Raw genomic sequence first — 25,596 nt, forward strand, 5'->3', positions numbered from 1 at the left:
AGAGACTCTCAGACACGAAGGGTGCACCTCTTAATCCAGGGTCTCTGGTGTGTGTATACAGAAGGTACAGGCGACATAGTAACTTCAGAGGTGGTGGCAGGTGCTCGGGTGTGGCTGCGGTTGTCTCCCTATTCTGAGAGAGGGGAAAGAGGGAGGGAGGCAAGGAGGGGGATGAGGGGGGCGGCGGAGAGAGAGAGAGAGAGACAGAGAGAGGGAGACCTGATCAGCAGAGGAATCAGAGGGAGGGCGGGAGGGAGGGCGGAGGCGACGGGGTGCAGGGGTGCGGGGAGAGCGCCGGCGAGGCTCCGGCTCACACGCACGCCGCCTCTGTTTGTACACAGTGCGCTCCCGGCCGCCCTCGCTCCCCTCCAGCTCACGCTTCATTGTTCTCCAAGTCAGAAGCCCCGCAGCCGCCGCGGCGAGAGCAGCGCGAGCCGAGCGCCCCGTCCGCCAGTCGGCCGGCGGGTCCGCCCGCCCACCCGCGCGGGAGCCCCGAGCCGCCGCGGGAGCCCGCGCCCCGCCCGCTGCGCCCGCCGCGCCCGCCGGGGACCCACTCGCCGCGGAGGGCTGAGCCGGCCGGCGGCTCCCGCGTGCTCCCCGCCTCCGCGCGCCGGAGCGCAGGCGAAAGAGGAGGAGAGATTCCGCTCTTCAGCCTCCACTCTTTCCAGCCCGCTTCAAGAATTGTTTGAGAGCGCGCTGCGGGAAGAAGACATCTTCTTGAATTCTTCAGCAGAGGCGGGGTCTGCCTCTGCCCTGCGGTGCCCCCTCGTCGACGCTGCCTTCAGTGACTACCCCTGACCGGCCGAGGTCACGTCCGGAGACGGGATCATGAAGCGCTTGGTGGCCACCTGGCTCTTGGTGGGGCTGAGCCTGGGCGTCCCCCGGTTTGGCCAAGGTGAGGCGGCGGGGCCGGGCGGCCGGGTGCGGGACAGGCTTGTCGCGCCCGGGGGAGCGCCGCGTAGGGGCCGGAGGCGGTCCCTCGGGCGGCGACTGGGATGAGCGCCGCGGGCGGCGCGGAGGAGGCGGCGAGTCTCGGAAGGCCCTGGAAAGTGCTCGCAAAGTGTGAGCAGAGTGCGTAGGGCTGCGCCGGGAGGAGGTGCGGGGACCTGGGAGATCCGGTAGAGGACTGGGGGGAGAAAGCGGAGGACGGCGAGCCCTTCCAGGGCAGTGCGGACGCCGCCCGGCGGGACTTCCGTGGGGGCCGGAGCCGGGGAAACGAGTGCTCCCGGGTATCCTCTGGGTGACGTGGGCAGAGGCTGGAGAGCTGCAGGCCGTCCGCCCCCGGGGTGCGTGTGCTCTGGCGCAGGGCCGGGCTTAGCCGGTCGCCAACCTGGGCCGGTCTCTGGGAGTTTGGGTCGCGGGTGAGGTGGAGTCGGGTCTGGCAGGTCACGTCGACTTTTTTAGCCTCCTATCCCGGACGCACCGCTTGGGTTGTAGCAAACCCCAGGAGCCCCCTCTCGTCCAGCCCCAGGAGCCCGGAGCTGGGCTTTGCACCCGCTCACCATAGGAGCGTAACTCTGGGTAACAGACCACAGTGCGGTGCGAGTCTAGCTCGCGCCCCCGCCCAGGAGCGGAAAAGTTGTAGAAACTGGTCTGGTTGTACCTTTCAAGACTAGTATTTGAAGGGAAAGAAAAAATGAAAGAAAGAATGAAAAAAAGATTTAAAGCCTTAAAAAAAAAACAGGACTTCCCTGAGTCCCCTGCCCAGTCGTCTGCGAGGTGTGGCTTGTCAATACCAGCCCTTATTGGGACCGGGTCTCGGTGCCCACCTGAAGTTGGCGCCGGAATGGGGCCGGGGAGCGGCCGAGGCTGTGGGCGGGTTTGGGGGGAGCTGGCCCCTGTGCGCTCCCCGGTGCAGGCGGCCCCTTCTGAGGGACTTGCGGGGAACAGCATCCGCTGCAGGCAGTTTCAAGTGGGAAGCTGAGTGCACTGTGGGGTTTTAAATACTGTGCCTCTAAAAAAGGTAGTCGGATTAAAAAGTGTGTTGACTCACATCCATTTGAGATTAGACACCGCGTGAATATTCTCTACACCACCGATCCAGGCACCTATCCTTTTTTCAGAAGAAAATTGTGGAGTCCGGGGCGACTGTTTGCCCAAGAAGCTAGATGTCGCTGGTCAGATGCCCCCGCAGACCTGGCGGTGGAGATACAGGGCTGCACCTTTGCCTCGGCCTCTTTCCCTCCCCCAGAGTGAGGCATTTTCCCCAGCGTGAAGGCGTGTGTGTAGGTGTGTGCCTCGCCTGCGTTTACAAAGTGCCCTTCCAGTTATCAGGCAGACGCAGCCGCTCCACTGAAGGTTAAGAAATGGTAACGGCTCTTGTAGTTGCTTGGCCGAGTCCCCAGAGATAGGAAAAAGAGAGTCTCCCCTCACCCCCGCAGATACATCTCCTTTCTCTTAGATGCGGTCTGGTTCCTTCTGCACTTTGACCCCTTAGCAGGAAGGGAAAGCACTGCAGGCACTCCCCTCTCCGCTCCTCCTCCCCTGCCTCGGTTTTCAGCCCAAAGATGAATGCACACTCACCCACTCACACGCACCTACACCGTGCCAACCCCGCCGCTGTACGGCCGTGCTCGGAGGTGGAGGGCGGCTGGGGAGGAGAAGAAAGCGCTTGTGGCTTTGGCTGAGTGTGCCGGGCTCGGTTAGGCTGCGGCTCCCGGTTTGCTGCAGCCAGGAGCTCTGTCTCCTGAAGATGCCCGAACCGAAGGCGCCCGGTACGCAGCCAGATGAACCAACCGTGGAGATGTTTCCTGGGCTTTCCATCCTGGTCCTTCTAGACAATGCTCGGGCAGCTGTGTACTCCATATTTTTCAGCAGATTTCTCCTTTTTTTTTCAGCCAGCCTGTGGGCAGAAGGAGAGGGCTTTAGGAAAAAAAATGAAGAAATGAACCATTTTGCCTTTGCTCTTTTTGTTTAAACTTGCACCTGATTTTTTCACCCTCACCTCTGCAGAAGGCAGAGTGCGTGCAGTTTGCGTGACAGCTCCGAACAATTAAACTTTGAGAAAACTTACTGAAGCCAGTGTCAACACTGAAAATTTTCCTCGCACCCGTTGCCCAAACCCCAATTATTTATCTGATGTGTATCTTTAGAAATTAGTGTTTTCCTTATGCGTGGGTTGCAATTTACCTGCATTGATGTCTGGGGTTTGATAAGGATATATAACTCCTTTTATTAGTCGTCTTTATTTTCAAATTAAACCAATGGATCAGTCAGATTGAATATTTTATTAACTCTTAAATTATTCATCGTTATGGGCTGCTCTAAAAAATTCAATAACATGCATACAGTTGCAGCAAGCACGTGACATCTTATGCAATCTGTCCCTGAGCCTGCAGTTTGTGCCTGAAGTCTTTAAGCAAATGGCACTGTCTAAAAATGTCTAGACATGTCCTAAATACTATGAATCATTGCCATTTCCATTTTGTTTTTTAATCAGTGGCGATTTTTACTTAATTCACATGAGAATAAATTAATATCTGAACAGTCTCACTCCAAGTAATAACATTATGCTTCCGTGATTAGTATAGCAATGTTTATGCCAAAAAAACCCAGTAACTGATTTCTGTAATTTATATTATTATCACACATTACTGTCTTCAATACTGTATATGACCATTAATTTTATACTTTCAAAATAAGTACTAATTTCAGATTCAAGATGATAGATTAAAATAATTGAAATATTGAATTAAAAATAATACCTAAATAAATATATTCTGCTGTGACATTTTGACATTCATGCGAATTCTTGGTCATGCCATACACTGTCATGATATAACGTAATATTTTCCTTTAGTTCTGAGTAAATTTTTCTGATTAGTCTTAAATGTTTTCTGATTAATTTAAATGTGTTTAAATTAATGTGGCTTGTAGAAAACATTTATGATAATTAAAAAATTAAGAAAAAAATTAAACAGTTGTTCTTCCTTCCGCAAAGTTGCAAAGATCCCTAAAACCAGTCAGATGTATTGTACTTCTGAACAATTCTCTAAATTAAAACTCAGTGTGGTTTTCTCAAATATCCTAAGATCATTTTTGATATGAAACGTATTTTTAGGATATAAAATATTTTTAATAAACACTGCAATAACACTTGCTTTTCTCTATAGACACATATGGTTTTTACTTCTCAGAAAATTATACTAATATAAAGGAATATAATATATGTCACTAATATAAAATAGCATGGTTAGTAAACACCATTACAGTTTTTAAGAGTTTAAATTAGTAGTCTAAACTCTTAACTTCATTGATTTTAATTAAGGTAAAGTTTTAATTAAGTAATTTATTCTTAAAATTTTTCATTATTTAAGGTGTTTTGAATAATGGAATGGAGTGTTTGTGTTATCTTTGTGTACAGTTTTAAAAACCTGCCTTTTTAAAGAATTTCACAAAGCCTAAGAAAGTGATTCTGATATTTATTGTTTACTGAACACACTTGCAGGTGCTTTGAGTATGATTTATGATGTAGTACCTTCATTGTATCTCTGCCAAAGAAATAGTCCAGGCTTCAGAACTCAGTTCAAGCCAAAAGTAAATCATAACGTGTAGGTACAGAGTAAAAAAACAGGAAATTTTTCAGCTATATAATCAGCGGCATGGCTTCTATCATAGCTAATCAATTTACTCTTTTTATTTGCTAAGTAGTTTAGAAACTAACATTATTATGAAAAAAAGTAGAAAACCAAAGCTAAGCTATGCTTATTATTCAGTTCTTGTTTGCATATTAAGAAAGATGCCTAGAATATTTGCTTTCATTCTTGTTTTTTATCCTGGTCCATGTGATAATTACATTACCGTTTGGTTAATCAAAGCAAACAAACATTCCTAGACAAAGAGTTTAGGCTGCCCATGTGAAATGGTATACTGATTAACCTTATGTATATGGTCTCCTACGTAATACTGGTAAAAATGAAGAACTATGAATACTTAAACTGAATGAATTACCACTTAATTTTAATGAAAATGCCTCTGTGGATTCTTTGATTTGAATGAGTTGAAGGGACAAGTAGTCAGGAATCAACTGTGCCCTCACCAGCAGGTGTCAGGATAATCAACGGAGATCTTTTCAAGGAAAGAGGGAAGAATAAAAGAAGTAAACTCATAAATGCTAATTTGCAAACCCACATAAAGTGACTTTCTACTTTCTATGAAACTAACATTATCAGTTTTCAGTGATCCCCTGAGAAAGAGAGGGAAGACCAACTGGAAACAGAATTTCTCTAACTGCTACAGCCAACTAAGCGCACATCTAGGTTGAACGATTATTTTTCAGGGTTTTTCTCAAAGAAATACATGGGATCTATGAGAAACAATTACTGAAATCTCCACCATACTTTCTTACGCTTACTCGTCATACCAACTTTAAGTTTCATAAATAAAAATTCCATTATGTTGATTTAAGTGGATATATACATTCAACTATTTATTTGTATGCAACTACAACATTGGAAATAGATGAGTGCTTATAATACAGGCTATGTGGCCAAAAGAGACTGAATGTCATGATAAATAAAGCTTTTCCACAATGCACTTCATCTAGGTATAAATTTACATCCATATGTCTTAGTCAATAATTAAAAAACTTGGAATTAGTTGTTTTGTTTCTAATGGACCTTTATCTGAAAACTTTTGGTTTTAGCATCTGCTAATATAGCCCTAAAAACTGTGTTGCACATTCACTCTTACACCCCTTTTATCAATTTTTTGTAGAGGAACTGATAAACAAAACAGTTGGCATCTAGTAGTGTCCCTTCTGTGTCAGTCTTCCTAAAATAAAAATTCTCTCTTTCTCCCTCCATCTCTTTTTTCCCCTCTTCCTTCCATTCCCCATTTCCTTACTGGATAACAACGCTATAAAAATGATACTAGCATGCTGCTAGCATTATTATGAGGTTGCAAATCTACAGACTATTGTAAAATTTGCAGCTTATCTTTTTGTGAGAAAAAAGTAGGGTAATATAAAGCCTCTTGTCTACCAAATCCCGAGTTTAAAAATACAAACAAACAAAAACATTGAAATCTAAATTATGTAATGACTCAGAGTGTTGCACCCTGATTCTATCACAATGTCATGCCCCAAATTATCAAAGGCACAGTAATTTATATTCACCCTCCTCGTGGAGAACCTACTTTCTCTGCTGCTGCTTCCATGTAGCACATAGCTGAGAACCCAGAGAAAGAATCAGAGACTCCTGAACACATAAAATATATGTCACATTTAGGCCTTAGGTCATATATTACACAAGGGTCTTTCTTTCTTGGTTTTCAAGATCCTGGGCCCTTTATAAACTGGACTCAGAAGATGAAAGGCATATTATGACTTAATCAGTGCAGTAAAACATGCCAACTTTTTGACAAATATGAGATTGAAGTATAGGTAAAAGTAGTGATACTTTATCAGTGTGAAAACAGAGGAAATTTTTTGAGACAGAATCTCACTCTGTCACCTTTGGTAGAGTGCCACGGCGTCATAGTTCAGAGTAGCCTCAAACGCTTGGGTTCAAGAGATCCTCTTGCCTCAGCCTCCCAAATAGCGCGGACTACAGGCTCCTCTCACAATGCCCATCTAGTTTTTCTATTTTTAGTAGAGAGAGTCTCTCTTGGTTAGGTGGGTCTCAAACTTCTGAACTTAAGCAATTCACCTGCATTGGCCTCTGAGAGTGTCAGGATTACAGGCATAAGCCAGCATGCTTGGCCAACTGGGAACTGTGTGTGTGTGTGTGTGTGTGTGTGTGTGTGTGTGTGCAGGGGTAAGTGTAAAGGCCAAAAGGCAACACCATATGAGATAATTCAGTGGCTTGGTAGCAGTACTGGGGTTGCATCTTAAAGAAAGGCTCACTGTAATATGTTCAGCAATTTTATTGAAAAAAAATTGTCCACATTATTTTAACTTGAAAAGCTGCTTAATGGTGAAAGAGTTAGATATCTTAAGAATTTACTTATTAAGAAAGTTTCTTTTCCTATCATGAAGAGAAAGTGTTGTTATATATTTTTTATTGATTTTTTTCTCCTACAGTAATAAAGGAGGATATTGCAAAACACAGAACTCAATTTCATAGAACTCAGAATGTAGATATCATGTCCTGCTATTATTTGGCTGTATTTCAGAAAGTAGATTACTATTCTATTTTAAAATATGCGTTTTTGTAGTGATACTCACTGCATAGGACTTGTTCAGCAAAAGATCTAGAGTGCATTCTGTAGAATGGAGGATTTAATAATAAGAATCGAAGTGAAGGCTTTTTAAACACTTGCATGTGCTTGTTACTGTTCAGAAAGATTGACTTAGCTTTGTCTTTTTTCTAAAATAGATCGGTATCAAACTGATTGATAATCTTTTAAAATCATTTAATATGGTATAATATTCCATAAGTGAGATGGTCAGGATTTTAATCTCTCGTTAGATGATCATGTGCTTGATTTGAAGATAATCTCTAAATGGGGTTAGGCCACCAAGCATTCTTTAAGGTTTATGTTTGGTATTTGACAAAGTGGTTTATTTTGGGAATACAAAATAATCCTTTAATTCCCTTCTTGTATTTGGGTCAGGATGACCATTTAGATTTTACTGATGCTTAGTACTGGAGATTGCATGAACTCAGCCGGGGCATAATGAGCTTATGACACTTGAACAGAAAAGTCCGGAGCAGGCCAGTGGGAACACTGGGGAATGTTTTTATTTGCAATAAATTGACAAATCTCTCCCTGGAATGTGGAGCGGTCTCCCACCTGTGCTCTCCCACGGATCTGTGCTCGCATTTCTGCTGCCCTTCTTTTATCACATTTTCTCTCCAAATGTACTTGAACTCTGATTTAATCCAGGCTGTTTTTCCTATTTGCTTAGTTAATTTTTTCTTTCTATAGTTTAACTTTGTTATTATAAGCCCTATCTTTTTTTTGGAACGTTGTGTACAAACAAACAAAAACTAAATTACCATTCACAGTGCTTTAATGTTTACATGCCAAGTTCTCCCTTCATGTGCTTTCTACAGAGCCAGGGCTCAGAATATTGCTAGCAAAACAAACAATAAAACTGAACAACAGCAATAACAAACCCAGATCAGACACTTCACAGATACCAAATTGCATGGAGCCCCCACATTCCCTCAACCCCCACCACCCCTCAGTATTCCTTAAAAAAAGTACTTGCTCACTTTAAACAGCAGTATGCCTTTTATACAAAAAAAAAAAAGGGTCAAAAGTAGTTTCAAGAACATTAAAAGCTTTGTTTCTCGCTTTCTTACATAACCATTTCCTATAATCTGTGTTGTGGAATGAACTTACTTTAAAAGTATTTCTTAACTCTCCCGCGACAGCATTGTAAAGGGAGGGTCTACAGTGCTTTATATGTTTGTTATGAATTTACAATGAAAAGAAACACTACTTCTAAGTCTACATTCCTTTGTTGGATGCAAGGTTCTGACATTTCTGGCTCCATTTAATTGAGGCCTAGAAACAATAAATTTTCAGGCATCATTATGTTTTTTTCTTTCTTGGTACTTGGGACCTGCCACCATGTCGACATAGGTATCTTGTTAGACAAGTTAGCAAGGGACATTCATTCTGATCTCTTCTTAAGTGCACTATGTAAGTCTAGTATTGAATATAGAGTATATGTTTGACTATTCTGATTACCATCTTTAATTCTCACAACAACTCTGTGAGGCTGGTACTATTATTATTGACCTAAGAATGAGGAAATGGAGACACAGAGAGATCAAGTAACTTTCTAAGATTGCATAGCTATTAAGTAGCTTGTTAGAATCCAGTTGGAATCTAGAGCCTCTTTACTACTGAGTAATACTGTTGTCTCCGTAAGTAACATATTCTGTATACCATAGAGATACTTTGTTAAATGATTTTATTATTTGTAAAACCCACATATCATCTAATCGCTATTTAATTAGTAGTTATATTTGTTTCCTTTGTTTCATCTAATCGCTATTTAATTGGTAGTTATATTTGTTTCCTTAATAATAATTTAAAATTTTCAAGTGTAAGTGGGTAACGTGTCAAAGTTCTTTTCACATTCAGAAGTAGAAGAGTGTGCTTATTTGGTCAGAGTTAATCTGTGTTTTGGAATCATCACTAGTAAAGATGGGAGACAGGAGGGGAGCACTGGCAAAGTAATTGCAAATGCATTTTCTTCAAAATCTTCCATTCAGTTTGATTTCAACATGATTTTTATGATTTATTTTAATTTCCTAGGATTTCACTGCCCCTCTGCAGTGTTCATTGCTCTACACGGTGATCTGTAGAGACAGGCTTTCTTTGTAATTTTCATAGATAACATAGTGCAAAGTGACTTCAGAATTTAACAAGGTTTGTTTTTTTAAAAATTTTTCCTGGTTAATGAAAGTATGTAATTTGCCTTACATCTCATCCTCACTTTATTTTTGTGTAACTGCAGTAAGAAATTGTAGGCAAACAAAAGCACCACATGGGCTTCAAAACATATATCAGCTAGAATATTAGGTTTTCTGGTTTAGACGAGGAATTATATATAACCAAAATATAGTTTCTTTTAAAAAACTGAAACTGGATCAACTTAAATTTTTATAAAATAATGAAAATTACTCCATGTAAGATCATGCTTATTTATAACTTCCTCAGTACAACTGTCCACTTGACAGTTGAAATGGACCTCCATGTGTGTTATTATACTTTCTGTCCTAAAATATTGAAAAGGTAGTTAAGGGCGGCCCTGTGGCTCAAAGGAGTAAGGCGCCAGCCCCATATGCCGGAGGTGGTGGGTTCAAACCCAGCCCTGACCAAAAACTGCAAAAAAAAAAAAAAGAAAAGAAAAGAAAAGGTGGTTAAAATTTCATAGGCACTCCCCACCATCATGGTAGGCAATATAAACAGCCCAATCTTAATCTGACTTAACAGGTAAAGAATCTGAAATTCAGAAAAGTCACATGATCTGGAATTGAAGGAACAAATAGAGTTTGAACTTGATTCTGATGCAGGTCTGTGTCCTGATTCACTTTTATTTCTTACTTTTCTGTTGTATCATTTTACTTAAGCTAATTATAGTTGTTCTTTTTACTCAGTTCTTAGACTCATGAGATGAGAAGGAGGAGCTGATCTTATTGTTCTTTCAAACACTATTTCAAACTGCTTCTCAGACCAACTTCAGCGCTTTCACGCTATTAGCATAAAACACCTCCTTTCCTCTTTGGAGCCCATTACTAACCTTCATGATGCCCCATCCTGCTTCAGTGGCTTCTCACCCATCTCTTCTCTATTATTTCTTCTCTTAAAGATTCCACATTTGTGGGCCATTTAACATTCTGGTATCAAACATCCTGGGAGATACCAACATTAATAATTCTCACCTCTATTTTTTAAGTGGCTATTGGTAATGCTATTTGTTGGACTTTCTTATCACGTGGAATTACTCAGCTACCAGTAATTTAAATTTCTTAGACTTTCCATCTCCTACCAGGATTTTCTCTCCCTCTTTCCCTTCTTCACCCTTCGTTCCCACTGGACCCACCCCCTCTTACTCTTATTTCCAGTCGCCAACCTCGTCTGTGTGGTTATCCATTTTAAGGTATGTAGCCATGTATGAATCTCTCCATTGGTTTCATTAATTTTTCTTTTGTCTGCCATTTTGCTTTATGAAGTCCCAAACTAAGATAGTTTACAACCTCCTTTCCCCATATCTAGTGCTATCAGATAGCACTCCTGCTTTCCTGGCACTAGGAACTCCGCAGTGGGGTTGTAAGGCTGAAGTGGAGTTCTAAGGGGAACAGAAAACAAAGATAGGAAGTGATGGGCTGAGGAAAAAGATTATGGTGATGTTGCAGTATTAATAGCACAGTTATAATTTTGGTAATTATAAATTTGGGAGCATCAACATGTAAGTTATAGTTGAGGGAGGTTAGAGGACATGATGACTGAAAAAAGAGTCCAGGCATTGAATGGCCAGCTTTTGGAAAAATCATCCGTGTGGGTAGTAAAACCACGAAAGGGTATATCATGAGAAAGATGAGAAATGTTGGACATGAGAAATGACAAGAAACCCAAATCAGGAATCTTCAAGGGATGAGATGTACACAATTGTTTTTCCTTAAATTTGCATGAATCAGGATTCATGATTATGAAGGGGAGGGGGGGTGGTAGGGAGCAGAAGATCTCTGACCTGACCTTAAAACTGGCTGTTTTAGGGAGAAAGGAGGGAGAATGTTCTGAAAGTGGTTTTGAGCAATAGGAAGGTCTTGTACCCCACCTTCAGGTGGAGAAAGAAGAGGAGAGACAGTGTCCAGTTGAGAGGGCCGCAAGGTCAACAGTGTTCTAGAGCAGAGGTGCTTCCTCTGAGCACGGTGGCAGATCTGAGGGCCCAGTCCCAGGCATTATTCATGACAGTCTTCATTCGACAGCTTTTGGCTCAATGGACTCATAATAATCATTGATACCTGTCACTAAGAGCAATGCTATACCGACACAAAATATGTGTTGGTATACAGCAGCTCTTTTAAACCTCCCAACAGTCTGAGGGGTTATCTTCCTGGCTGACAGTCGAGGATACAGAGTTGAGGGTAGGGTAAGTGATCAGCCCTCAAAACCAGGTCTTACAGACCCAAATCCAAGAATCTTTTCACTGTAACACAATTACAGAGAAAAGCCCCACGTCCATAGAAGAATCCCTTCTAAATTTAAAGCACAGCTGGGGGATAGGAAGATTTTCTGCAGTTGTGCCGTGACCTACTTTATCCTGTTCAGATGGGCGTCTGTGAATTTTGAGGTCTGCATAGTTTACGTTCCAGGGAATGTGTAATACATATGCCTGATGCCTCAATTTGACCATGCTTGTGTTAGTTGTCCAAACTGTTCTTACTGGAAAACTGTTAACATTATTACCAGGGGAATCTTTTTTTTGTTTTTGTTTTTCCTTTTCAATATACTCATAATTGTGTACCTTGTACACAAAGAATTCTTTTTCCTTAAATTTACATGTTTCAAATATTTGTAAGCCATAATGTTTCCTTTTTAGTTCCTGACATGCTGACATCGTACATATTTTTTCCTTTAATCTGTCCTTGTAAGCCATTCCTTTCATCATTTTAGTTGTTTCATTTAGAATCTGTCCAAGTAGCCTACATATTTATTCAAGAAGCTTGCCAAAAACTCAACAGAGAATTCCAGGGATGTGCTTCCTAAAATTCTGCCACACATATTAGTTTGCATTTTTTTAAATTTTGAAACTAAATTTTTAAATTTTAATCTATTATTTTGCTAGTTATTTAATTTTTTTCTGTCAAGCCACATTTTTTCAAGTAATATATATTTAATTTTTCATGATTTTAGTTTGTATTTGCCTTCATTGGAATTTTACTTAACTTTTTCTCCCAGTCTGCACTAACTGTTGTTATTATATAATGTATGCTCTCCCCATGTGGAGTTCCTAATTTCCTGCAAATGATATAATTATGTATTTATCATTCCTTTTATATCATGTACATTTTCCCTAAATAATAATATGACACACAAATTACTGTCATTAACTTTTTATGTCATATTTTTGGGGCCTTTAAAGTATTGACTATCTTCTTGAAACTATCACCTATCTTTATTTCTCTCTCTTTCTCTCTCTTTATAAACTATATTTCTATTTCTGGCTATCTCCTTCTATATGGTGTTATTTTTCGGCTTCCAGCTCATTCTGCAGCTTAAACAACATGGCCTCAGTGGTCTCTCTTTGATTATCTTGTCCAAGTAACCCCTACTCAAACACATACACACCACGTGTATGTGCCCCTGTAATTATTCTATTTTCCTATCCTTCTTTTATAGCACCTTTTAAAAATTGCAATATACTCACTCTTATATTTGCTTACTTATTTTCTGTTTTCTATCTTGTTTTAATCAACTGTAAGCTTGATGAAGGTGTGAAAATACTCACTTTGTTCCCTGAAGTACAGCCAGCTCCATGTACGCTGCCTTGTTTGTAGTAGGCATTCATTAATGTTTATTTTCTGAATTTATGCATGCATGCATTAATGAAAAACAACTCTGCTGGTATATAAATCTTTTTATGGTTAAAAATGTGTTCCCTTGATAGATCTGTTAACTTACTTAATAAATTCTTTTCTACTTGACTGATGCATTGACTTGTGAATCATTGTACAGAGATACATTTTTAAAAAGTGATAAATACTTTAGTAGTGGCAACTTCTAAAGGCTAAATAAATTAACAACCGTTTCCACAGCACTCTACTTTATAAATACTTTAAAAGGAATGTTCGGGTTTTTTCTTAAATTACCAAATTGTAATTGTATATGGAAGATAGATGTGAACTATCAGTGTATGGTCAAGAAAAGTGTGTGCAACAGAATCAAAGCACTTGGTGATGTTTTTAATTACCAGGTGGAGGACCTGCAGGTAGCCCAGTGATCTGCTAATTTCCCCCATTCCCTGACAATCACTCTTACAAGCCCCACCTGCAATAACTTTCCTCCAACCATAACTTTTTTCCCTCCTCCCACTGTGTGTTTGCACCTGCTCAGCTCAGACATACTTGGCAGAGGAGAAGATGACACCTGGGAGCACGTCTGCCTAGGAGTGGAAAGACTTCTAAACAGCTCTGTTTAGAGTTGTTTGTGTAGTAACAATCTGTATGTCTCTGCGAACGGCTGTTTATTTCCCTTTAGGCAACTGTACTTCTACCTTTCTAAAATGCCTCAGTGGTTCTAAAACAGTTTATATGTTTCAGACCTCAGTAATTGTGTGATTTCCAATCCTTGTCTGAAAACTCTAAAAAGGACAGATAATTGCAAAAAGGAATGTAATGGAAAAGGATTGTGTAGAGCCAGCAGTTCTCAACCTGTGGGTTGCGACCCCTTTGTAACAATGAAAATACATCGCAGCATTAGGAAGGTTGAGAACCACTGGTAAAAACTGAAAAATCTAATACTTTGCTCCTTATTATGTGATAAGAAAGAACCTTTGGCAACAATATTTTTTTGGGGGAAGGAGGAAGGCAGTTAATTCCTCATCCTTGTTTTAAAGTTTTAGTTATTCCTTTAACTTGTTAGCTAGTATACATTCATTGATAAAAAATTATAACGGTGACATACTGGTGTCTTTATTTGGAGGCTTGTTTAAATAAGTGAATATCTTTAAGGAATAGGTTTAACCATGTAATGGCTCATATCATATAGGCTTTTTTTGTTTGTTTTATTTTCATTTTTTGCAAGGTAGGGTCTCACTTTGTTGCCTAAGGTGGAGAGCAGCAGGACCATAGCTCCCTGCAACCTGAAACTCAGGGGGGCTCAAGCAATCCTCCTGCCTCAGCTCCCCGTGCAGTTGGGACCACAGGTGTCTAATTAACCCCTCCTCCCTCCTCTCTCTTCTCTTCTCCCCTCCCCTCCCCTCCCCTCCCCTCCTTTCCCCTCCCCTCCCCTCCTCTCTCTTTTTCTTTTTCGTTCTTCCTTTCTTTCTTTCCTTTTTTTTGGTAGAGTTTGGAGTCTTGAACTCCTGGCTGCAAGTGATCCTCTTGCCTTGGCCTCCCAAAGTGTTAGGATTTCAGGTATTAGCCACCATGCCCAGCCTCACAAAATTTCTTAACATTAATGAAGTCAATTTGCCTATTTTTGTTGTTGTTGTTGCCAGTGGCTTTGGTGTCATATCCAATAAATCGATGCAAAATCCAATGTCATGAAGCTTTTGCCCTTTGCAAAGATTTTTTATAGTTTTAGTCTTAGATTTAGATTTGATCCATTTTGAGTTAATTTTTGTATTTGGTTCTAGGTAAGGATCCAACTTCATTCTTTTGTATGCCACTCCTGGCATGGGCAGGGAACCTGTGGTAGCCTTCTGATTTTAAGATCATTCTTTTTTAAGCACCACGGAAGGCAAGCAAAGCTTTCATCTTTGCTGCAACCCTTTTAATGAAGTAATTTATTATATAAAGTTTGGATTCGTTCGAAAGGCTGCACTTAAGGACCAGAAGGCCACAAGTTTCCTTGAGGCCTCAGGTTCCCCAATCCCAGGCATCCTTGTCAAAAATTATTTGAACGTATATGTGAGGGTTTATATCTGGGCTGTTATTATCCACTGGTTTACCCCTATGTCTTTATGCCAGTGCCATATTATTTCAATTGCTATAGCATATTAGTAAGTTTTTAAAATGGGAAGCGAGAGTTCTCCAAATTGGTTCTTCTCTTTCAAGATTCCATATGGTTTTAGAATTAGTTCTTCAATTTTTGTAAAATAAAAATCATTGGCTATTTGATAGGATTGAAATGAATCCATAGATTGCTTTAGGCAGTATTTACATCTTAACATTATTGAGTCCTCTAATCTATGAATCTATGAACATGGAATTTATATCTATTTATTTACTCTTTTAAATTTCTTTCAGCAATATTTCATAGTTTTTATTGTTCAAGTTTTTCACCACCTTGGTTAAGTTAATTTCTATATTTCGTTCTTTTTGATAAAATGGAAAATAAGATAATTTCATAATTTCCTCTCCAGCTTGTTATATTTCATTGTTAGTACAAAGAAGTGCACCTGATTTTTGTGTTGATTTTTTTTAAATCCTACTACATTTCTGAATTTGTTTATTAGTCCTTACAGTTTTTCTTTATGGAAACTTTGAGTTTTCTACATAGAGGATCATGTCATCTGCAGAGATAAATTTACTTCTTCCTTTCCAATTTGGATACCTTTTCTTTTTTCTTGATTCCTTGCTCTGGATAGAACTTCCAATACTATATTGAGTAGAAGTGGCAAAGTGGGCATCTTTACTTTGTTCCTGATCTTAGAGGAAAAGTTTTCAATCTTTTACCAATGTTTGCTGCAGGTTGTTAACATACAGCCGGCTTTTTATTATGTTGATATAGTTGCCATCTATTCCTTGTTTGTAGATTGGGTATCATGAAAGTATTGAATTTTTGTCAAATGCCTTTTCTATTATCAATGGAGAGGATATGTGTTTTTCTTTCCTTCTGTTAGTATGATGTATTGCGTTTATCAATTTATGTTTGTTGAAACATGTTTGCATTCCTGGAGGAAATCCCATTTGGTTATGGGGTATAATTTTTTTTCATATGCTACTGAGTTTGTTACACTTGTAGTTTATGATATTCTCGTAAATGCTTATGAAGGATACTGGTCTATATTGTTCTTTTCTTGTTTTTTTTTTTTTTTTAGCTTTGGTATTAAAGTCATTCGGGTCTCATAGAATGAGTTAAGTAGTCACTCCTCTTCAATGTTTTGGCAGAGACTAAAAAGAATTGGTATTAATTTGTCTTTGAATGTTTGATGGAATTTACCAGTGAAGACATCAGGTCCAGGGATTTTCTTTGTTGGGATACTTTGGTTGAATCTCCTTACTTATTATAGGTCTGTTCAGATTTGTGTGTGTGTTGGATTTATTGTGGGTTTTTTTTTTTTTTGGTCTCTAGGAGTTTGTCCATTTCCTATAGGTTATCCAATTTGTTGGTGTATATTTTTTCATAGCACTTTTAAAACTTTTTTTATTTCTGTAGAATTGGTGGTAATGTCTATGTTTCGTTTTCCAATTTTAGTACTTTTTTCTTAGTCTAGGTAGCTAAAGCTCTGTTAATTTTGCTGATCATTTTTACAGAACCTACTTTTGCTTATGTTGATTTTTCTCTATTTTTTAAATTTTCTATTTCTTTTATCTCTGCTCTGATCTTTCCTATTTCTTGCCTTGTAGCTTTGGGTTTAGTTTGTTCTTCATTTTTGTAGTTCTCTAAGTTGTAAAGTCAGGTTATTGATTTGAGATCTGGTTACTTTTTAATGTGTAAGCATTTATAGCTATAAATTTTCCTGTTAGCACTACCCATCTCCAAATTTTGGCATGTTCGTTTGTGTTTTCATGCATCTCTGTGTACTTTCTAATTTCTTCTGTGTTTGCTTTTTTGTCCATCGGTTGTTTAAAAGTGTGTTATTTAATTTCCACAAATTCGTGAGTCTGTCAGTTTTGCTTTTATTACTGATTTCTAACTTCATTCTGTTGTGGCTGCTGAAGACAGAACATCTGTCTTATTTAGAATCTATCTTTTTAATTCTATTGAGGTTTAAGCTGTGGCCTGACATATGCTTTGTTGGGTAACGTGCCCCCTGTGCACTTGAGGAGCATGCGTGCGCTCTTCTTACTGGGCTGAGTGTTCTGTATATGTCTGTTACATGTTGTTGGTTTATTGTGTTGTTTGAATTCTCTATTTTCTTATATTCTGTCTGGTTGTGCTACCCATTCAGAATGGTGTATTGATGTCTCCAAATACTATTTTAGAAGTTTCTACTGCTACTTAAATTCTGTCAGTTTTTGTTTCACAAATTTTGACAGTCTGTTATTTATTCTATGGGCAATTATTTGTAAATGTTATGTCTTCTTGCTGTATTAAAACTTTTAGTAATATATAATGTCCTTCTTGTATCTTGTAACCATTTTTGATTTGAACTGTCTTTGCTCCAATATTAGTATTTCCCCTCTTCATTCTCTTCCAGTTACTGTCTGCCTGGTAGGTATAACATCTCTTATCCTTTTACTTTTTTTTTTTTTGTAGAGACAGAGTCTCACTTTATGGCCTTCAGTAGAGTGCCGTGGCCTCACACAGCTCACAGCAACCTCCAGCTCCTGGGCTTAAGCAATTCACTTGCCTCAGCCTCCCGAGTAGCTGGGACTACAGGCGCCCGCCACAACACCCAGCTATTTTTTTGTTGCAGTTCGGCCGGGGCTGGGTTTGAACCCGCCACCCTTGGCATATGGGGCTGGCACCTTACCGACTAAGCCACAGGCACTGCCCATCCTTTTACTTTTTAATTTATTGGTTTCTTTGGATTTAAAATGAGACTTTTATAGATAGCATATAGTTATATCATGCTTTCCTTTTTCCTTCTATTCATTTCTGTCTTTTGATTGGAAAATTTAAACGGTGTACATTTAATGTGATTAATGAGAAGGGACATAATCCTGTCATTTTATGTGCCTTTTCCTCTCATTTCTTTTATGTTTAGTTAATTTTTTTGCAGTGAAATGTTTACTTTTTTTTCTTATTTACTTTTAGGTATATTCTATAGCTATTTTCTTTGTGGTTACTATGGGGATTACATTAAGATCCTAAAGTGAAGTCCCTTTAATTTTAACTTAGGCTAGAATGACTTAAATATACAGAATCTGCTGCTCTATAACTCATTTATTACTCCATTAAGTTGTTGATGTCACACTATTATATCTTTGTGTACATTCAATACTTAAAACACAAACTCATCATTTATTTTAAAATGCATCAATCCCTCCTATTGTGAAGGAAATAAAAAGTGCATGTATGTACTGTGACTTCATTAATACCAATGACACATTTATTTACCCCCCTTGAACTCTTTATTTCATCATATAGCTTCAAGTTACTGTCTAGTGGGCTTTTATTTCACCCGACAGACCTTCCCTAAGAATTTTGTTCAGGGCAGATCTAGTGATAATGAATTTTTCAGCATTTGTTTATCTGGGATGTCTTAATTTCTCCTTTAGAGATTTAAAAGAGACTTTTTTTTTTTTTTTTTTTGGTACTCGGTGTGTGTGCTTTATTTTTGGCAGACCACTGATTTCTTTTCTTCAGAGCTTCTGAACTGAAGTAGTGAGAATCCCTTATTATGAGGCAAGCTGATCTCTATTGCTGCTTTTAAAGGTATCAGATTTTGGCTTTAGAAGTTTTATTTATAATTGGTGGGATCACACCTATGGTGCATTTTACAAGGGTACTTGTGAAATTTACTAGGTGTAGAATATAAATGTCTTAACACAATAACTAAGAAAATGCCAGGAAGGCTATGTTAACCAGTTTGATGAAAACATTTCAAATTGTATATAAAACCAGCACCTTGTACCCCATGATTGCGTTAATGTACACAGCTATGATTTAATTTAAAAAAAAGATTAAAAAAAGAGAAGTTTCATTATAATGTGTTTTTGTGTGTATCACTGAGTTTTTCTTCCTTGGTGTTTGCTGGGTTTCTTGGATATTTATACTCAGATCTTTCATTAAATTTAGGATTTTTCATCTTTGAGTATTCATTCTCTTCCTCCCCACCAGCCAATACATGGGAAAGTTACCTGTTGTCTTCTGTGATCCAATCCTTGGTGCTAAACGTTTGGGGACTGCTGCTATATAGTATCTCTACGAAGGTACAATTATAGTGTGTATTCAGGATTATCTCCTTATTTTAAGGTCAGCTGATGAGCAATTTTAATTACGTCTGCCATGTTCCTGTTACCAGGTAATGTAACGTTTTTAATGGGTACAACACCAAGTGGTGAAGAACATGGAGACCCAAGTGCTGCCTGCTGCAGTTGCTTGTATGTGTAATCTCATGTAGGTATAAGTTTGTATAGCTCTTCACCTGCAGTGTGTGTGTGTCTTTGTAAGACTTTCCAAATCAGTTTGGACCAGTCTAGCCATCAAAGACTCAATCCTGGCTCTACCAAGTGCTCGTGATTTTTTTTTTTTTTTAAGACAATGTCTCATTCTGTTGCCCTAAGTGGAGGGCCATCATCATCATAGCTCACAGAAATCTCAGATTCCTGGGTTCAGCAGTCCTCTTGCCTTAGCTTCTCAAGTAGCTAAGACTACAAGCACCTGCCATAACATCTGGCTAGTTTTTCTACTTTTAGTAGTGACAGGTGTCACTCTTGCTCAGGCTGTGCTCAACTCCTGAGCTCATGTGACCCACCTGCCTTGACCTCTCAGAGTACTAGGATTACAGGTGTGAACTGCCACCTGTTTTGTGACTTTGGGAAAACTCCAACCTTTGAGCTTTAATTCCTTTATTTAGCAAAAGTAGTGTCTCTGTATTACTTGTCTTTTTTGGCTGACTAGATTGATCAAAAGAAAAATGAAGCAATACACAGTGAATGATTCCATAACCTGAAAACTTTCATGTATGTTGTTTGTTTTGGTGGAAGCTTCAAACTCTTGATTTTTTTTATATCTTTATAGAATCAGAAAATATCTAAAGCAGTGACAATTCCCATGTTTTTATATAACCTTCCCTTTGTTAATTTTTGTGTAACTTAATCTATATTTCCAGATGCCATGAAAACTTTTGATTACAATTACTTGGAAAATGAATGCAAACACCCTGAAAAATAATGACAAATCTGATATACAGGTTAGTCACTGAATCCTGAGAACTTAGCTAGTAATGATCAGACTGTGGACAGCCCCTACATATTAAAATGGTTATACTCATGTCTGATGTCCTTAAATTTCCATGATTTCACCTGTCTTTTTTCACCCTCAATTGATATCTAGAACTTGCTGGCTTAGAAACTTCTTTTTTGTTTGTACAAACGTAGAAAGTTATATTATTAAAGTTAAATTCAATTAAATTATTCTCTCACCTCATGAAAAATTGCTACCTCTAAAAGAATCAGCTTCCTGATATGTTCCTGGAACTGCAGAATTCAGCTTTTTCTTATTCTAATGCCAGTCCAAAAAATGTAATTCAAATTTTCTTTAGTATGAGTTAAAATACATTTTAGCCAATATGATGAATTGCTTCTGGAGATACATGTTTTATTTTGTTTCTAAAAAGCTCAATTTCAAAATTGCATGGACCAGATCTTATTTTTTGAATTAGCAATTTTTGATCATACCTATTAATACAAGAATTAGCTTAGATTTCTACTCCAAAATGCAGTGATGTTACTGATATCTCACTGCACCCTGACAATTGAAAATATATACATACACAATATTTTAAATCATTTATTATAAAGGAAAATACTGCATTTAAATAATTTAGAATAATAATATGTTAATTAAATGACCTCTTTACTGAGTAATATAATTTACATGGTGAAAGCTCTTCAAAAATTAAATGTATTTGGAATTCAACTTTGCAAATAGGAATACAAAATATAAGCAACATTGTTGCTAAAATCAATTTATGTGTGTTTTTTGCTAAGTGGCATAGATCAGCATGAAGTAATATTTCTTGATTATTTCTGTGGGAGTACTTTTCATTCCACTCAAAGCGAGAATACCTTTGGAAATATTTAAAATGTTATTTATGATAACGTAGTAGACCTATCTGGGATTGAAGGTTTCAGAGTTTTGATTTCACTGTAATTGGGTATGTTATAAAGTAAGTCAATTGATTCGAGGATAATAAGAGGCATGATGAATTCCTCTAGGATTAATTGTCTTTTGCTATGAGCAAAGCCTAGCCTGTGAGCCCAGGTAATTGGAACATACGAGCTTTAACAGAGACTTCCTGAGCTCATTTATATTGGCATATCAATGTGAAAATAGGCATTTTAATATGTAATTGCATTATAGAAAACAATAGGTCATTTGGAAATATGTGTATTAAGAATGAAAACCATCACTCCATAATATTTGATAGGAAGAAATCATACTTAAGTAGGGTAACTTTAATCAGACATCTTATTTGATATAAGAAATCTCAAGAAGGCACTATGAGGAAGATAGAATTAAAAAATTTAGGGTTCATTCAGAAGGTTTAATTGTTCCCTGACTCTCTTGCAAAAGAAAATTAAAGCAAATTGAATTGATGAATCATTTGGTTGCACTCCAGATATTTAAACACTGTTATTTCTCACATTGGAATAATAACCAAGGTGTGTAATAAAGCAAAAGACATGGTTGTGTGCTTTTAAATCTGTGAATCCAGAAATTAAAGTGGAAACCACTTTTAGAAACCTATTAATATATGTTTATAATTAAAACTGGGTTTCTTTGGCTTTACTGCTCTTTTGGGAAGTTGGCTTATAAATATTCTACATTAAGTTCATTTTGTTATTGTGTCTACATTAGCTTGATATTGTAGGGTATGTTACTTAGATGCAGCTATGAAACCACGTACAGAAAACTCATGTGCAACCAAACAGTATTTATGAATACCGTTTTGCGCTATTAGACTATTATTTTTATATGGTCAATTTATTCTTTCAGTTAATAAAAATTGCTGATATATCTTCAATGATAAAATGGTGCTATGCATTCTTTTGAAGCAGCATAATTTATTTGCAAGAAATACAATGTTAAGTGTTTAGTTCAATGATTTTTCAAAATTATATGAAAATATCTAATCACTACCTGAAACATGATACATTTGTATAATCCTAGGAAATTCTCCTGTCATTTCCAAGCAAGTTCTTACCCCTCTCCCTCAAACATTTGTTTTTTTTAAATTTCTATCACCATAGACTCATGTTGCCTATTCTTGAACTTCACATCTGTGTTATGATATTGTTACTGTATGTGTGTCTCTTAGTCTGCCTTAATTCACTCAGCGTAATGAGTTTGGTTTCATCCTTGTTTTGTACATATCATGAGTGCATTGATTTTTATTGCCGAATAATATTCCAAGAAAATATACAAAATTTGTTTTTCAATTCTCAAAAAACTATTTTATTAATTTTTATAACAGACAACACTATTAGAAAAAGTCAACATTTTAAATAATAAGGTTTATAAATAAATATATAAGAAAATGCAAGTTTCTAGGAAATAAGGTCTATAACAATCTGACTTATTACAAGCTGGAATAAAAGAATCTTTAAAACAATGGGAAGTATTAAATGAAATCAGAAAAAAGTTGGAATAGCTGTGGTCATTTTATTCTTTTTAAAATAAAGCTTGTACTTTAACCATTTCAGGTAAGTGGCTTTTTTATTTATAAAGACATTGATAATTACCGTTATTCTTTCTGGGAGAGTAGTGAGGTTCACCAGGCTTACATGGAGTGTTCATCCTGCTTTAAAAGTTTAAAGGGTGTGTGTGTGTGTGTGTGTGTGTGTGTGTGTACAGATGTGCGTGTTTGTGTGTCTTGTGGGGGGTGAACGCGTTGTAGAAGAGTGGAATGGTTGCTGACCAGCCAGGATAATTGTCCACTGCTCAGGAGGAAGCCAAGTACCCAGAGACAGCAGGGCTTACAGAAAAGAGTTCATTCCGCATAGCAATAAGTGGGGAGACCGGACGAATTTCTCAAATCTGCCCCTCGGAGAATTTGGGAGACAGAGTTTTTAAATACAGTTTGGTGGGCAGAGGATTAAGTAATGGCCTGCTAATTAGCTGAGTTTGAGATGGAACCATCAGTCCCTTGGGTGAATCAGGCAGTCCATTGAAATGCAGGACCAGGTTCTGGAGTACGGGGTCACAAGACCAGTTGAGTCAGTCAGTTCCTTGGTCTGGTGTGTCAGCTAATACCTGGAATGCTGGACCTGGAAGATAACTTCAAAACTACCCTTAGGTTTATACAAGGTGATATTATTTACTATTATCTATGGGGAAAGTTAAGAATCTTTATAATTGCCAGCTATGTGACTCCAGAGTATGAGACAAGGGGACAGCCATTAATTACTATCATTATTTTTAGCTGGATCTATGCCTTATTTTTAGCCAAGCCCTTACCACAGTTCTCACCTTGCACCCTATTATGAATTTGTAAGGGCAGTTTCAGTATCACCAGAAATCTTTTTGCTTGGACTGAATCTGTTTTAGCTTATACATGAACCAAGTCCAAACTAATGAGATTTTCTTTTAAAAAGGTGAATTAAAACTATCACTTGTAAGTTTTTCTGTTGCTGCTTGTTTTATAAAATTGACTTAGGAAAGTAGAGACTGAAAGACGAGATACATGCTTCTGAGCTACTCATCGCTAAGACTTTTTCAGCACATTAAGACATATTTAATATGTTAATATGGTGCCAAGAACATTTTAAGAAAAAATATTTCTATTAAGACTCATGCTACATAATTGTAAGACATTCTTCAAATAAATTGTTTTTTCCATTTTATGAGATAATTAAACACTTGCTTGTGTTATTGGGAAAAAGAAAGATTGCATTTTTCTTGCTTGAGAGCACATTATTAGCAATGTTTATAGTCACTATCTTCTCCATTGGGTTTGATATACCGCATGAGTATAGTAAAATGAAATCAAAATTTCTTAAGGGAACACTTTTTTTGCCCTGACAATCTGTGATAAGACTTGTCAGATCTATGCCAAGTTCTACCGTGAGATTTGCTTATGTCTCTTCCTTTCTGTGCTTTCTGAGCCTTTGATTGAGGTAATTACCATACTGGAGGTGATAATCTACCCAGGCGATGGCATTACTTATTTCTTCTTTACGAATGTAATAGGAAATGACTAAAAAGGAGTATTCCATTTATCCACTCACTTTATATTAAGAGATGGTTTTTGAGGCAGTAAATTTATTCCCAGGCTTCAAATACCTTGGCCTTTAATATGTCAAACTGTAGTGTTTAAGTAAAGTTGCTGGATTCTGGCTGAATTAATTGAACTCAGGAAAGGCTGTACAAATAGTTGTTTTTGTATTTCTCACATTATTTCTGCAAAGTCCAAACCATTGGGAAACAATGAGATTCTGAATTAGTTACTCCTGCAACACCTCTTCTTTGACCTCATAAAAATCTCTCCTCTTTTCCATTCTTAACCCTCCCCCAGAGTGTTCTTACTTTTCTCTTCAGCAAATATCATTTTGCCTCTCCCGTTAATGATTTTCCTTTGAATCATCAACTCCCTTGATCGATTGGCCTTAATCTGCTCCCCCTTGGTAAGAGTTCAAGTGAAGATGGTAGGAGAACTTCAATCTTTAAGTCATGGAAACATGGCTTGGTCAGTGTGCTGAGAACAAATTCATCTTCTAGGTGTGAACTCACAGGAATATACAACTCTGAAAAGTATATTATCAGAATATGAATTTTTAATTCCATAATGGTAATTGTAAGCACTAAAGGATATGAAAAGAGAAATGAAACCTCTGGTCAATTCTTTCACTCCTTTTGATCATGAATCAGAAGCGAGGAGTTTAGTTGAATGAATTGAGTCTTTAATAGTAGGAGCTAAAATGGTCTGACCACAGTGGGGATACACTTGCCCCACAGTCTGTGCTGAGTTCCCATCCTCTCCATCAGTACTTTGTTGGGCAACGTCCTGGTTAGTCCATTGCTCAGTTTTGGTGCTTTAATTGCTGAATAACCCCTGTCCCATTCTGTTCGTCCACCAAAGCATTGGGATTGGCACATTCTTTGCTTACACGTGGTTCCCTTTGTACCAGTTGGTTCTAGCTGGCCTGAAAGTCAGTCTTTTCTATCTGTTGATATGTTAGCCACCAGATGGCAAATTTATTTTTCAGATTTCCAGGTCTTCAAGAGGATTGGAACCAGTTTAAAATTGCAACCTCCGTATGCATGAGCCATGTAACTAAAAGGTCATAATGTTGGACTTTAAGTCTTGTGTTATTTATTTCAGAGATAAAATTGTGTATCTTACACATGCAATTTGTGCTGGTACATTTAATGTTAGCAATGTGTTATAATAAATCACTTATTTAATTATTTAGCTGAACCAATTTTGGTCAAAAGTTGGGCACTAGAGATAACACTTATCCAAATTCTCGCTGTGCTAAGTATACCTACCTTGCCCATTTTATGATAATTCTATAAAAGCAGAAATGCCTGGTAATGTTTTAATCAAGCAAATGGTTGATTTAAAAAATTTTACTCCTCCCTTTTAAATCATCTTCGACTGAAACCACAAGCTTTAAAATGTTAATTTGTGTG

General features: G+C 38.1%; 1 protein-coding gene across 2 annotated transcripts in view; it reads left to right on the plus strand.

Annotated features, from left to right (window-relative positions):
- Positions 1-252: 252 nt before the first annotated feature.
- EDIL3 (EGF like repeats and discoidin domains 3) overlaps positions 253-25,596 on the plus strand; it is a 434,578-nt gene continuing 409,234 nt past the window's right edge. For both annotated transcript variants that reach the window (XM_053587072.1, XM_053587080.1), the window contains exon 1: positions 253-895. In XM_053587072.1, the coding sequence (XP_053443047.1) occupies positions 829-895 (67 nt within the window). In that variant the 5' untranslated portion in view covers positions 253-828. The remainder of the gene's footprint in view (positions 896-25,596) is intronic.

Source organism: Nycticebus coucang, chromosome 1 (genome assembly GCF_027406575.1).
Source record: "Nycticebus coucang isolate mNycCou1 chromosome 1, mNycCou1.pri, whole genome shotgun sequence".
Lineage (NCBI taxonomy): Eukaryota > Metazoa > Chordata > Mammalia > Primates > Lorisidae > Nycticebus > Nycticebus coucang.